The sequence below is a fragment of the Uloborus diversus genome, chromosome 4 (assembly GCF_026930045.1).
Source record: "Uloborus diversus isolate 005 chromosome 4, Udiv.v.3.1, whole genome shotgun sequence".
Classification (NCBI taxonomy): Eukaryota; Metazoa; Arthropoda; class Arachnida; order Araneae; family Uloboridae; genus Uloborus; species Uloborus diversus.
Genome location: NC_072734.1, coordinates 151,244,649 through 151,261,141, shown reverse-complemented (window position 1 = coordinate 151,261,141; position 16,493 = coordinate 151,244,649). Strand labels below are relative to the sequence as shown.

The window sequence follows — 16,493 nt, the reverse complement described above, 5'->3', positions numbered from 1 at the left end:
TAATCCGAGATCTCATGAAAATTAAGATACTCTAATGAAAATTTTAGTTTCACGATAAAGAAATACATACTGGTTGCTGACGGTATAGTTGAGGACGGAATATCATTGCTTGTTTGACTTGTGAACGAATTCTGCCTTTCCAAGTTTTCAGGGGTCCGAGATATTTTTTCCTGAATTTGATTTCTCTCAGCTTCCAGCTTATCTGATCCTATGCTATTCTGCCTTTCTTGAGCAGAAACACTTCCTTGTCTTACTTTATCTGGACAGTTGGTTATTTCTGCGTTATTATCAGTCATCTACAAAAACAAATCTCAGTTTGTTAATTGGCAGAACAAAAAACTTCAAACAAATGGATTCAAAATGAAACATATATAAAACCAGCACTTCCTGTTTAAAGTCTACTTCATATATAAACTTACTTTTGAATCAATTTCTACCTTGGCTGTGCTGACAGGAATTTTATCACTTTCATATTTTGCAGGCTTCCAAGACAAAAGCCTATTAAAATACATTTCTAATCAAAACTAAGCAAAAAAGAATATGTTTGTATTTGTGTGTGTGTGCTCTTTTCCTCATAAGCAATAAGTTTAATTATAAAAATATTTTCTTTCACTTTTTATTTATTTATTTATTTAGTTTGGCTTCAGAGGAAAGTAAAAAAAAAAACATCAGTTTAAAAATTAAAAGTCTAAGCAATTTGATAGCTTTGGGTATTTCCAACCATTTCTCAATTTTAGTGCTTTAAAATATTTTAAAATATATTTCCTGTTTGCAATTCAAATTAGTTATCTTTTTAATTGATTTTGTTTCTCTTTTGAGTAACTAAGAATGTAAACAAACTTACGCAGTAGGTACTGTGGAGTGAAATATTTCTAACATGCAGTCACAAGTACGGTTCCATCTTTCTTTGCTGAACTTGGCACCATTAGAAATGACTAGATTTTCTAAGCAATTTGTACCTGATCTTGCAAGCTGTTCATTGTCTACAAATAAGAAGACAAAAAGATCACTCAATGTATGTTGCTCAATAAATCATTTCTGCAGAGAGTTTTAAAAATGAAATGAATTATTAACCTTGCTGCACACACCACTGGAGTTGCTTATACAGGTTATCAAGCATAATTTCCCCCAATACATCATAATATTGAGAAAATACATCAACAACCGAGTAGAGTGCATGATTACAAGTTGTAGTCATCCATTCTGCTTTCTGAAACATTAAAAGAATAAAGTATACAAATCGCACAAAACATGCACAATTAGTAAAATATATATGTGGCTGTATTTTAAACGTAATATTAAAATAGAAACAGAGATGAAACTGAATTAAGAATTTAATTTATTGAATAGAACTTACCTCAGTTTTCTTTTCAGGGAGTTTCATATTATCAAATATCCTAAAAATGATTTTAAATAGATCCTCCCACCAATGGGACTTGAAAAGGGACCCATAAGTCTTGACAATTTCAAACATAACAGTAAGTGCTCTAGAAGCAGAAACAGAAAAAGAAAGAAAAAAAAAAGTTACACTTAAAATTTTTTTAATTGTGTACACATATTAGTTATACATGTACATAAATATACATTACAAACATATGAATCCCAAATAACTATCAATATTATATCAAACTTAAATATATTTCTCCAAATAACAAATTTACCTCTTTTATTTGTATCAATTCCTAAAAAAGAACTTTGCACTGATAATATTTGTACATAAAAATACAGAAAGTATTTGCTAAAGTTGAATTATAAGTGAATATTAGAATTTTGTTTAAAATTTTTTTACAAATGACAAATTTATTTTCCATTTGTATCGAACACTAAAAAATGCTTTATACACAGATCATTTTTGTGCATCAAGAGAAAATTTTTAACAAGCTTTGTGAATTACGTTTCAAAAATAAATAAAACATAAGCAGATAAAAAAGCTCAAAACGCTCCATGAAAGTTTAAAATTCCCGAGAGGGAAATACAGAAAATTTCAAGACTTTTTTTTTTGATGAAAACTAGTCGACTCGTGTGTAACCCCACACTGTGCTTCCAATCCTTTCATGTGGCATTTCGCTCTTTAAAAATTTCAAAGAAAGAATATCATGAAGAAGAATCGAAAAAAGTAAACAGATTAAAGTAAAAGGAAAAAAGTAAATGCATAAAAGAAGGCATGTACTTTAAAGACATTAGCAACAAAACCTTGTTAAATACGTTGTGATAATGCGATCATCACTCACGTTTTGGTTGTACGTATTTTCAATGCAAACATAAATATCATTGATTGAGTGACTCATGAAAAAGCAGTAATTGTGCATGTGAAAAACGGGTTGTGGCAAATACAGTCCTGTCTATGTGAGCATCTGACGGGGAAAAAAGAAACATAAAAGACATATTTATTGGCACGGATTCGAAGTACCACCATTCTGGTCAACAGCATGACACTAACCAAATGAGCAGTTCCGCCTTTGTTATCAAATGCTATTCGTTGAAGCAATGTGTAATAAAAAACGGTAGAAAAGCTTTTTGCAAAAAAAAAAGCGTCTATGTTTTCTCATTAGCCAGCATGATACGCTTTAAAATTATTCGTAAAACATAGAATTTGATTAAGGAATGAGGAAGATCTTGTGTAGTGATTGAAACAAACTTTCTAGAAAAATAATAAACTAGATTGAAAATAAGTGTTTTTATTTTTGAAAATTGATACAATTTCCCATAGCAGGCAGCTTTAACCATTACGTCTTGAATGCCAGCACATGTTTTTCTTTTAATTGAACACTTAAAATTCGAAACCAAAACCAGTTGAACTGAGTCCGTTATTTAAGCGTAATTTTTCAAACATAGACAAAATGCATGTTTTTTTTCCTTGGAAAGCAGAGGAGTAGAATATGATTTCTTACTAATGAAGTTGAGAATAATTTTAATGTTTTACATCCTATTCAAATAAATAGTTAAAGGTTAACTGGATGAAACTCGTAATTTCAATTTGGCGTAGTATGTTTTCATTTATACAAAAGGTCGAACACTGCTATTTGAAAAATCTACATTTCAGCATACAATGAAAAAGTTTTTCTGTACAAAAAGGATTCCCTTGAGGTCTGAATTTTTAAATCTAATACTTTTTAATGCTTACATTATGCTTAATGGTCTGAATGGAATCAAAGTTTAAAAAAAAAAAGAAAGAACACCCTTCGATTAATAGTCAACTTATCTGAATCGATTAATAGTCAACTGTAGCCTGCATAAAGGAGTCGTAACACCAGGTAGCATTCCCATTGCATTTATTTTATTGCCTTACGTGCGTTATCTGTTCTATGTTATGAGTACATGTAATGCGTGATATTAATCTAAATTAGCTATAATGTCGGACATCCCATGCAGGTCCCTAACTGTAGTTCAGCTAGTTAATAAACAAACGCTATACCGAAAAAACTTATCAATTTAACTGAACAAGTCCAGGGGTTTTTAGCTTTATTTAAAAAAAAACACAGGTTAATTATATCTTTCTTGACAAAAGCGATGCAAAAAATTAGAAAATTGTATTAGAATTTTGCTTTAAAAAACAACTGCATAAGAAATACAGGCTGCATTAAGGTTTTGCAACAGCAAGCGGTGTTTCCGAAAAATTGATTTTTAGACCATAAGTCTATTTTTCATCTTTAGCCGGCCCGATAAGCTTGAGGGGGGAATTTCTGCAAGAAATAAGAAAAATCTTGTATACCAACAGAAAAATAATCCACATAAATAATGTATAAGATAAAATATTGAAGAGAAGTGCTTTTTATTTTTGAAAATTTCTACAATTTGTTTTCACAGGCTGCTTGAACCGTTATGGCTTAGATGGCAGCAAGAGTTCATCATTTAACCAAACGGTTAAAATACAAAATCAGTTAAACTAAGTTCATTTTTTTGGCGTAGCATTTCGAATGTCGTAAAAATGTGACTACCAATTTGTTTTCTGCCGAATGAAGAAAAAAAAATGACATTTTACCCATCAAGTTGTTCGTAATTTTTATGTTTTACATCGTATTCTAACAAATATTCATAGTTTAAGTAAATGAAAAGCGTAATTTCAATTTGTGGTAGAATTTTTTTTATTTGTACAAAGGATCAAAAACTCATTATAAGAATCTAAATTTCAGTATACGATTTATTTTTTTATGGACAAAAACTATTCCATTGTAGTCTGAAATTTTAAACCTGATACTTATATTTTCGATTACATTATGCTTTACCTTTCTGACCGGAGCCAAAGCTTAAAACAAAAAAAAAATAGCATTTGAGAATAAATACAGCTACATGTTGCATCAAGTTTTCGTCAAGTTTTGTATCCATCTCATTTATTGTATTACCTCACTTGTATTATTTATCATTTCTTTGTGTTCATGTAATATGTGATATTTGTCTAATTTTTTGACACAGGGTGGCGACAGAAACTGGCAAAAAAAGTTCCCTGACTTTTCCCTGATTTCCCTGATTAAGTTCACCAAATTTCCCTGATTTACGTTACCAATGATAATGGCTTCTTTTCTTTACCCTACCTGAAAAGCATTACATATTAAATAAAATGCAGTGTTTAAAACGGTTTAAGCTGTTAATTAAAAATATATTTTGAAAAGATGCTCCTATTTTTTGGTGAAAATTGTAATGTTAAATTATTGACAGAGAAATATTGTAGGAAATCTAAAACAAATACTTTACTTCCAGGAAACAATTAACACAAGAACTCTAAGAAATTATTGAAACCACTCTTAAAGACATATCTAATGATGATAAAACTAAAAAATTTAAATGGAAATAATCTTGAACTGAATTTTCAAGCAGTATAATTGTTGCTGCAAGAATAACAAACAAGTGGTAGTTTAAGTATGGAGGCAATGTAGTTTTACTTACGTAAGTAATACTGCCGTTTGCAAGTAAACGGCAGTATCTGCAGAAAATAGTTTTCGAGATATTTGGAGAAATGTGTGGTGGATTCAGCACTAACAATAGGAAAATGTTAGAATTAGACGTTTTTTTGCGCGTTTTTTTCAACGGAAACCAAATAAGCAGGTATGTACAATAAAGATGGCGTACAATAGATGACAAAAATGCAAAGAGAAAAAAAAAAAAAGAAAAATGTGCAGTTTCTGCTTTTTACCTGCACACGGCAGAATAGACATATTTATATAAAACAAATTGAATTCTTTCAACAACCAGTCATATTCAGCTATCTTCTAATCAAGAACTTAAGTTTGAATGAATGAACACAGCATTTTAACTATAAAAAAATAATTAAAATATTTACTTACGTACACAACTCAATTTCAAATGATGTTATTAGTTGTTGAAAAAAAATCTTAGATTACTTTAGTAACAAACAACTTTAAAATACAAAAATAATTATTAAATTCAAAATGTATATGCATATGGTTTTAAAATAAAAGTTTTAAAGTGAAATAAAATCCCTTCGTGTAATCTGGAAGTGCCAACAAAAAACACCATGGCAAAAAAAAAAAATTCAATTTTAGCAATTAAATTTAAAAAGCCAAGTGAGACTTAAGATTTTTTCGGCATTAATTTAAAAAACAAAGATTCTTTCTTGAAATCGTGATAACAGTATGCTAATTACTTCAAGACAATGAGTAAAGGCAAGGGAGCAAAGTCATAAATGACAGCTTCCTCTTTGCCTGTAGGGTTGTTTATTTTACGTAGCATGGAATGCATGGAAGGAAAATTCAAGCTATGTAAAATAAACAACTTAACAGACACAGAAACAATCTTGGGAAGCTCGATTGATTACTTTGACCTTGAGGAAAAAATATGCTCAAATATGCAGCACTGTATAATCACACTCCATTAACTTTACTTTTTTAAAACAAATAATTGGCGGAAAAATCATAGGGAGTCAAAATACTAAAGTTTTGCAAGGAAAAAAATTTTTTTTTCTTCATTTGATAAAATTTCCCTGAATTTTTGTTATTTTTTCAAAATTCCCTGATATTTCCCTGATTTTTCCCTGAGTGATAAAGTTCCCTGATTTTTCCCTGATCTCCCTGATTTCCCTGATCTGTCGCCACCCTGTGACACAAATCGTCCGAGCTGAGCTCGAACACTCATTCTTCTGTTTACCATTCGAATGCTCTGCCGATCGAGCTATTCAGCTCTGTCGGTCACAGCGTAAGTTAAACTTATACATTTAACCGAAAACCTCAGTCCGGTGCTTAAAAACTGGTTTTTTTTGACAGAAAAAACAATTTTTAGACCGTGGGTCTGTTTTTCGTTATTAGCCTGCACGATAAGCTTTAAAATGAGGGGTAAATTAAAGAAATGGATCAAGAATTGAGGAAGATCTCGCATAGCGACAAAAAACAGGCTACATAAATAATATATAAGGATAGTTTGCAAAACTACGGAACAGGATACATAAAATATCCATCTTTGCAAAACAGCCACAGCAAATATATTTTACAATTTTACATCTTTCCAGATTTCACTAACAGTATTAACTTTAGTTTTACTCTGTTTACAAGTGACGAAGCAAGCTGCCACTTTGCAATTTTCTTCTGACATTTTGAGTTTTTCTTGAGTTAAAATATGTCTTGTACCTATTTCACACGTTTTTCTGAGTCCCGAGTCAGCCTTCCTTAGAACAATACATATTTAAAAGGATATTTTTAATTAAGAATGGACCTATCATTATATTTAAGTAAAAATAAAACTGTGATTAAAGTTTTCAGGAATTTAAATATTCTGAATTCAAGAAATTCTTAGCGATTATGGCAGTAGCAAGTAAAAAAACAGATGTAGTTAATCCTGTAATATTTTATTGCAAGCAAAATTATAGCAACAACTTTGATAATACTAATTCATTAATCAAAAATTTTGAGCATTACTAAATCTATATCTTCACAACTTCCCAAGTTTTATAATTAGATAACAAATCATTGACACAATTTTACCATTTCAAAATTATATATAATTGCAATCTCTAATAACATAAGATAATTTATAAATTTATTCAAAATCATACCTGGTTCGAACATCTAATTTGCACCTGCTAACAATGTAAGATAATTCAAACAGAATCGGAAACCAACCTCGAACCCACACTCTATCATCTTCTGGTACACTTTGGTCTTCTATATTGTGCTCACGAAATATCTGGGAACAGAAAAAAATTAACTTTTAAATAAAACATCTAAATTTTACTTTCTGCATGCATGTAAGAAAATCATCTGAGGAAAATCAAAGTCATCTTTTAATACATAACTTGGAAGTAGAATGGCAAGCAACATTGCACATTTTTGCATTCATTTCACTGTCAACCATTACAAATATTTTAAATAACAGGCTTATATATCAAGGGTTGTGATCCGAAACTTTTGGTTGCCATTTCCGAAAATTCTGGGCTGACAACACATTCTAAAATTGAAAAGTTATTTTTAAAAAAACTAGAAACTTGATTTTTAAATAAAAGTAAGGTTTCAAAGAAATTCTGGAAGGAAGTCTGTGGCAGACGTGCGTCCAGGAATCCCCATAGCACCTACAGCCTTGAAATTTTGTACAAAATTACTTCGAGACCCGGGGGTGTGCACCTGGGGTTTTATTATTTTTTTTAAATTCGAATTAGTTTTTTTGCAATTAATTTTTTAAGCTCAAATTTCGCGTAACTCTCTTATTATTGCCTATTAAAGGGGTGAAAAATTATTTGCACATATTAATATTATATATCGTTTGAAAGGGTAGTATTTTCTGCGTTCTACGCAAATTGTTTCAATGCTCTAACTTAAATACAGCGGGAGTTATTTGCGTTTTTAGCTCGAATTTTAGCCTTAGCTAAAATTTAGGCACTACTTTCATTAAATCTGTTAGTAAAAAGCGAAGGAATTGTCCTACAATTTTCTTTTTGACACCACTGAAAAGAGTGGCATTTTTTACTCCAGATCTAACTCGACCTATGGTCGAAAAAATAAACTTCTATCTCCAAAGAAAAAAAAGTTACAAGACCACGAATATGAAAGTCGGGAAAGGGGTGCTTTTTGATCCAAAGGGAGCTCATAATGCGTTTTTAATCTGTTTCTTTCTAATTGACAATTTAAATCATTGTGAATCAAATAAGATTGCGAAGCAATCTTCGAGGGTTGGTGAGTGTTAGCGAGCAGGGGGCAGAGCCCCTTAGTTTAAAAAAAAAACTAGAAAATTGATTTTTATCTGCAATTACACTGATTTTTTGTATGCATATTTGAAGAGTTTTTACCGGAAGTTTTGGGGGGCGGGAAGGGGAGGCAAGCTAATAGTTTCAGAAAATATCACTACTATATTGATGTTCGAATAACAACAAAATGAAAATGGTATTAGTAATCACAGATATATTAGCACCATAGTTCATATTTTTCCAGCAGACTAAATATATTTCAAAATAAAACAATTGGTATGGCATTCAATAATAGAAGGAAATTTTAAACAATGCAATTATAAGGGGGGGTTTTTCCAATTAGTTTCTGTAGTACAAATTGAATTTGTGAAAATATAAACCAGTGGTATTTATTATACTAGTTTTATCTCTTTCAATCTCATGTAATGCATAAAAACAGCAGAAAAAAAAATTTAAAATAAAACTGGCATAAGACTAGCAAGAACTGACAACTATCCTCATATAATAGCCAATGATCGAGTAACGCTCCTGACGTCATTAACAATGAAACTTGAGCCACGGCATGATAATTTGATAATATATTTTGGTAATGTTCAACATGCTGGGAAAGGCTTAGGGCTGAACTGGCTACAAGGCGGAACTGGATCCAGTAACTTAACTGTTTTACTGGTAAGGTTGTGTCATTTCAGGGGAATGAAGAAACGAAAAAGTGGGCTACAATGAACGCTATCTACTGGAGTTTAGGGTTAACTCACTGGAGTTAGGATTAAAATTACAACCATCAAAATATCATCAAACAGGCAATTGCTTCGTTCAAATGTAGAAGCAATTTTCACCCGTCATATCTTGATGGGAAATTTTCTAGTAATAAATAATTATCTAATACAGTGAAACCTGTGTATAACGATACTGTCTATAACAATAAACCTGTCTATAACGATATTTTCTTTGGTCCCAGCAAAATGTTTGCATGAATAATCAAACTGTCTATAACAATATTTTTTTAGGTCCCAACAGTATCGTTGTAGACAGGTTTTACTGTAGCTAGCATTATTATTTTGTAAGTAACAAAAACAAGCAACATGTAGAAAAAGTACAAGTTTAAATAAGACGAAAAATTCCAAGAAATATATTCATTAAGAAAAAGGAGCCTTACTTGTGGCTGTTCCGCACAATATTTTGCACAACGCCTGATGAGTCGGATGGCTTCCATGCTAGTGTCAGGAAAACTAGCATTGCAAGCAAATTCTGATAGGCACTTCACTGAATCTTGGAAAGAATCAATTAGGGCAGGAAAATATCTTTCAAATATTTGAGTTATAATTTTTCCTGTTGTCTGAAAAGCTAGTTCCACAATACTTTCATCATCATCTGCAGCTGCTAAGTGAAAAACACTAAAGATATTCTTCCACCCGGACTTTATTTTTGATGCTTGAGAGTTCACCATTTGAGCTATACATCTAACTACCATATCTCTTATTGTGGGAGATCTGAAAACAAATCACAACTTTTAAGGATTTTTAGATAAAATATCCATCACAAAATTATCTTTAGTACAATTCATAATCAAAATCCCTTATGCTATGCTGATTGAAATTTGGCAGATTATAAGCCTCATCAAAGTAAAAGATCAATTGTTTTCTTTCTTTGGGAAGAAAAATTAAAAGCTTGACAGGTGAGCATTTTCCAAACATACAGTAACAGCTCATGAGGATGTAAGTGGGTAGATAAAGATTAAATCTAGACATAAAATTTCAGAACAGTTTTATAACATTTCAAGTTAAAACAATATACTGCATAAGAGCATTAATTTCTTATGAAAAAACTGGCTCTTTTAAAGGTAACTGTAGATAAAGATATAATCTAGACATAAAATTTCAGAACAGTTTTATGACATTTCAAGATAAAATAATATACTGCAAAACAGCATTAATTTCTTATGAAAAAACTGGTTCTTTTAAAGTTAACTTATCAATGGTTTTGCTTGTTACGTGTGAAATGGGACATGATGACATATTTTATCTTATGTTTAAAGTGCTATAATGTCTTAAAAAACTAGTAAAAGACTAAAAGGCGAATCTCGAAAACATGTCCCGTGCATAACGCTAAGTTTTTAATTTTTTCCAGTTAACCAAAGTCCAGGGCCGATCCTAGGGTGTCGGCCGCCCGTGTGCAAAGACCTAATGTGCCGCCCCTCAAGAGTAATTTACATATTTTGACTGAACTTTAACGTCTATATAAATCTTTCTTTAAATTTCTATGCCAAGTTCGAATTTAAAAAAGGGGGGGGGGGGCAGAAGAATGATCTTATAAAAAGGAAGAATTTTTGTATAATAAGAAACTCCTTAGGTACAATTTTATATCTTTGAAGAAAGTATTACATACCAAAATTTACTAGTCGTAAAAACGCATTTTATGGTCTTTCTTCGGTGACATCAGAGAAGGGACGGAGAAAGGGAAAGCGTGGGGGGAGGTGTCAGGGGTTCAGGGGAGGAGGATTGCTCCCAGAAAATTATGGAAATTGGCGTATGAAAAATATTTTTAGTTAATCTTTAGTTGTATTTCGTTGCAAGGACAAGAGTCAAGTATATTCAAGGTGCATGGAGAAATTTTCGAAATTGACGTCAAATATCGCAATTTTAAGAACTTTTTCGAGACTTTAGGTGAAAGTAATGTTGCAGTTCTTTCCTAAAATTCTTTTAAAATTGAAACCAATTCGAAAATATTTCTTAAAACCGTAGCTTAGGAAGGATCAGCGTTCTTCCCGAAAAATCTCCGAAACTGAAATTTTAAACCCGCAATTTTGGGTTACCTTTGTTGATGCTCAAAGAGGGAGGGAGATTCAATCGTCTCCCATCGAAAGATTTTGAAATATAAGTTTAAAACGCAAATTTATTCCGTCTTTAGTAGCGGTAGGGGATCTGGCAGCTATCCTCCGGTAATTTCTCATCACTATTTTTTCAAAAACCCGTTTTTGGCTAGATTTGAAAACAATAGGAGAAACGTGAAAATATTCCGAATCAAAATATTTTTCAGAACTGAAATCCATTACTGGTTATTTTTGGGAAGGAAGAGTTTTGGAGCTCTTAAGCGGATATTTCTAAAATCGCAATTTTATATTATCTTTGGTGACGTTAACAAAACTGGGAAGCTTCTACGGATCTTTCGGATATTTTTTAACATTAATATCTAAAAAATATAGCTATAGACTTTTGTCCACCTCACCTCGACGATTGATGGATATGCCGTAGCGCCGTAAAAAGTTACATAAGCCTGGCAGTTCTCCTCCGGAATTCTTTAGAAATATAAGTCCCAAAATCGTATTTTAAGCATTGTTTGATGGGACAAAGAGCGGGCGGGGGTTCAGTGTGCCCTTACGAACTGTGTTTTTGAAACTGAAGTCAATTTCAGGCTAGTTTAGGCAGAAAGCTGTGGCTAAATGGAACCGTCTAAAAACGAAATTTTCAGGTTTAGGGATTGCGTTGGAGAAAAGGGAGATCCGGGATTTTCCCCCAAAAGTTCTTTGAAGCTGATGTCTGAAAAATGCAATATTAGTTCATTTTTCACTACGTTAAGTGAGAGGGGGTGGAATTAGGGGCTTCTCTAAAGATGCTAATTGAGACCGTCTTTGGTAGTAATGTTTGCATATGGATTTCGGAGTCCTCCACTGCAAAAATTCCGAAAAATGCCAAAGCAATTTTCTATGATATTTGATGATGGGAAGGGCAGTCGTCTGAAAACACGTTTTGGATTTTGGAGTCAACATTTTTAGGCTACGTTTGATTAAGTTAAGGTGGAAGAGGTGAATCAGAGACTTAATTGTGTCCTTAAGATCGATGGTTCAACCAGCGAAATTTTCCGAAAGTAAAGTCCCAGAAACGCAATTTGAAGCCTTCTTTAGTTTCGTCAAGGAGGTCATGGCATCGTTTTGGGGCTACATTTAAATTTGCTTCTCGGGGCAACGGCCCTGTCCTCCTACCTGATCTGAAAACGGGCAGTTCATTCAAGATTTTAATCAGAAAAATTGTCATAAAGGGGGAAAAGTACAACATTTTATTCATCATTCATATATGTTACTTTCAAGGGAGTCGCAATTTTCCACTTTCTCTCCACGGATCCACGATTGTTAAACAGAGTTTATTACATAATATGTTGTTTGAAATGCTTGCGAGAGTATCTAATCAGTATAGCTTTTTTTTTTAATAAATAAAATGTCTTCATTGTTTAGGTCTATAAAAGCTTGGGGGGTAAACATTAGTGGCCGCCCTCGGTGCTCCTTTTAGACGGCACCATTTCATGCTTTAGAAGGGAGCCTTTCCCCTCCCCTGTATCCATGCCTGATTACCGGTTCTGTCACAAACTTTGCAACCAAATGAAGCATGTGTGTTAAGAATCGATATTAATGGACAATAAACCGACACAATGTTCCCCAACATTCTATTTTTCTTAAACCATGCCATGTTGGGAAATCGACACATACTTTGGCAGTTGAACATTAAAAAAATCCGCATATTTATTCTACTTATTATAAGTTATCTTGTGAGAAATTCTTGAGGAATTTTGCTTGATTATAAGAACTATGTGATGCGGCCTGCGGCCGCCCCTTGCTTTGGCCGCCCTTGTGCGGTGCACACTCTGCACACCTGCTAGGATCGGCCCTGCCAAAGTCTTCAAAAATAATGTAGTTAATCCCATATTTAATTAATAGTTACTTGAATAAAATAAAAAAATTAGCGTTACGCACGGGACATTTTTTTGGGAATCGCCCTAAAAACAAAGCTTGCAACACATAATATTCACAGTAAATATACAATCAACTATTTTGATTCATAAATAATAAAAAATGTTTGTACATTTTTTTTTCTTTTAAAATAAAGAACATAAGTTGAAAAATTTGCTTCATTAGAGGTCCTTCATATTGAAGATGTGTTAAAGATTCTAAAATGTATGTAAATTCACTTAACCATGATTGGCTATTGAGTGACAAGGCTGGGGCTTAGATCATGAAGCATTAAAACAACTTTAAAGCAAAATTATCCAAAATTGTGCTAATATTTACCTGTTGTTCTTCATAACATGTTCAAATGGTCTTAGAAAATCTTTCTGGAACCTGAAATTTGCAAACTCTCCCTTTTCTAAAAATTTCATTGAAAGTTGTCGCAAGGAATCAACAGCAAAGAATGCAACATCTTCAACTGGACTGCAGCCAACCTAAAAGCATACAAAAAGTAAGAAACTATATACATACATGCATGCATACATACATACAACGGAGTTCCAGCAGGAAGAAAGGGGTGATTGAAGCAGAACTCTTGATTTTAAGCCACATTGCTGGTCTTAACGTCACTAACACAGATTTGCATGGAAAGTTAGCGTTATAAGAAATGATAAATTAAATGCAGTATATTATGGATAATTACTTGCTTCTAACAACTAGGAAAACTTTTCTTTCAAACAAAACTAACAATGATTCGATGATTCTATTCTAACCGTTTATAACACTAGAAAAATAGGGTAGCAAACAAAACTTTTAAAATGTAAAGAACAAAAATACAAAATCATTTAGTACAGTAAAACCTGTAAAGTTGACCACCTTTGTAAGTTGACCACCTGTCTATGTTGATCGCTTTTGTCAGGAATGGAATTAGTCCTATCTTATATAATCAAGGAAAACCTCTGTAACTTGACCACCTCTCTATCTTGATCACCTGTCTATCTTGACCACTAATGAACACCAAGTTTGGTTTGAAATATTGTAAAAAACCCTTTGTAAGTTGACCACTTGGTTTATTTTTTTAAATTTTATTTAGCAAATTATTTTTTTATTATTATTTTTTTATAGCTTTCCAAGAATATTTTTGATACCAGATTAGCATTTTACCAACTAAATGAAACAACAGCATAACAAAACCTCCTTTTGAGTTTAACCACATGGGAAAACTACTAAGAACCCTTTTATTCTCCAAACTTGTTTTTCTTTTGTTGTTCAGCGAAAAATTTGTAATTGGGGATTAGCTATAAATTTTTAGGAACTATTAATGTAAAATGAATAACTTTTCATAAACAATAATACTTTTTTTTTTTTTTGATCAATTTACTGAAATGTTAAATTTGCTTTCAAATAATCTCTAAAAATATTTGAATAACATCTTAGATTATTGCTTCAAAGAAATGCTAAACAATGAAAGTGAGTTGAACATAGGTGTCAATTAGTCAAAAAATGAATACATGGTGCAAGAATCACAAAAAAAAAAAATCATTACCCCCTTTATAAGTTGACCACCTGTCTAAGTTGACCACCAAAGTACTGCACCGCAAGTGGTCAACTTACACAGGTTTCACTGTACTTTCAATAAATATCAAACCTTATTGAAATGATCGCCAAGGACTTCCCAAATTCTTGACCACTGCAAACGAATCCTACCCATATTGTAATATGAGATTTCAACAATTTTCGTAAGACTAAACATTCTGGGATGCGTTGGGCTAGCTAGTTCTTCAAGAGATACTTTACATAAAGCTTTCACAAAATCAACAATAGCATATCCATCAAGTCTTGTTGAACCAGTAAAAATCCTGAAAGATATTTTATCATACAGTGTTTAACAATTGATTTATTAGTAACATATAAGCAGCACATAACAAACAAGACTTGAATTGATTAAGAAATTTGACTTGAATTCATTGAATTGATGACAAAGCCTTCAATTGATTATATACATATATAAACAGTGAAAGTTCGTGGAAGTGACCACTCACCATTTTAAGAAAAATTGTTCGTTAAGAGAGGTGACTGCTATGAGAAGTGTGTATCAATTGGATTGCCTTAAGTAACTTATTTAAAGTGCACTAGCTATTGATAGCATTAAAATATTTAAAATAAAAAAAAATCCTAATGTTTTTAATCAAATATGTATTTCCACCAAATTTTGGAATGAGAAATTTGAAAGACTTTTTAAAGTATAAGTAAACTTTAGATTGTTTCTTTTTTCATTTTATGATTTCCATGCTTGATTGAAAGGAATAAAAAGATTCCTCCACGTGTGTCGGATAATATAATAGCTGCAGTGCAAAGCAGATTTCTGCAGATTAATACCTTCCTGTCACTTTTTAGACAAATTTTAAACTCAAGGATGCCACTGAGTTATGGTCCTAAAATAGTCGTTTTAGTAGCTTCTTAAATGAAAAGTAGTCTGCAAAGAATGTTGCCAAACAATGAAAATAATCTCCCATTATTTTTTAAATGGTATTAAAATTAAATCATGCGACATATACTTCGATGAAAAGACATATCTCAGCTGCATGGTATGTAAGCGGGATCACCTGTACACTTTTCTGTTAGAAGCAATGCTAATACACATTAGTTATTTAATAAGGTACAACAGGCTTTTAAATTAAAACGAAATCACTAAACATTGTTATTAAATTCACAATCACTAATACATATAAAGCAATTAAAAGCTTTTATTTAAATTTACACATTTAAAGTTTTATTTACATTAATAATAAAATTAAAATAATAATTAGCAACAAAAGACTGAATGGTGTGAGTTCATTGAATATCACAAGGCTAATATAATCATTTACATATATAATGGTAATGGTTATTAATTAGGCACATGGTTGAGAAAACTAACAAGTCACCCACCAAAACTTTTCATTATTAATTAAATTTAAAGCTACTTACAAACGTGAAACAAGTTAGGTATTACGTAAGTAAGAAAGTGTTGATTACATGCTGTGGTACTATAGGCTTTTAAATCGCAAAAAAAAAAAAAAAAAAACTACTGCTATTTAATTCACTATCACATTTGCCGATAAAACCATCACTAAAACAATCGTTAGCTTTTATTTACATTTACAAAAAAATGAAAATAATAACAATAAAAAGGCTGAATGTCTTTTTATAATTATTAGCTGAATTTTATTTATCTACTATTTTAGCTGAAGCCCTTAAAAGGCTTAAATAACCTTGTCCGAATGTTGAAGCTGCAGAGAACAATCAAGCAGAGAAATATGGCTGGGTTTCCAGAAGTTAATCATTGAAGGTAACCTAAAATACCAAAAAAAAAAAGTCCCCTTTGCCCCCTTTAAACATTGTTTCACTATTGAATCAGTATTTTTTGAATTGAAGTTAAGTGTATTTGTTTGTGAAATCTAAACTACTTCTCCCTGTACTAAGAAGGTTGTTATTGCCAACCACCAAAAATCAAAACTAATATTTGCCTTGGCAAGACTATTATAGTAATAATTATTCTTTTTGTCAAGAAATAAGCAAGGAGAAAAAAGAACTTATTTTTGGCGATAAATAAGGCAGAGTTAGTCTATATGGCGCCTTTCGGGTAATTTGGCACACCTAAGTAGG

General features: G+C 31.8%; 1 protein-coding gene across 1 annotated transcript in view; it reads right to left on the bottom strand.

The window, feature by feature from the left end:
• The window catches only part of LOC129221423 (brefeldin A-inhibited guanine nucleotide-exchange protein 1-like), an 84,356-nt gene that overhangs the window by 17,732 nt on the left and 50,131 nt on the right, over window positions 1-16,493 (bottom strand). Inside the window, exons 22-30 of the mRNA XM_054855908.1 lie at window positions 14,494-14,704; window positions 13,188-13,339; window positions 9,285-9,618; window positions 7,004-7,134; window positions 1,358-1,487; window positions 1,075-1,210; window positions 845-983; window positions 420-498; window positions 71-296 (exon numbers count right to left, since the gene is read on the bottom strand). Of these exons, the coding sequence (XP_054711883.1) occupies window positions 71-296; window positions 420-498; window positions 845-983; window positions 1,075-1,210; window positions 1,358-1,487; window positions 7,004-7,134; window positions 9,285-9,618; window positions 13,188-13,339; window positions 14,494-14,704 (1,538 nt within the window). The remainder of the gene's footprint in view (window positions 1-70; window positions 297-419; window positions 499-844; window positions 984-1,074; window positions 1,211-1,357; window positions 1,488-7,003; window positions 7,135-9,284; window positions 9,619-13,187; window positions 13,340-14,493; window positions 14,705-16,493) is intronic.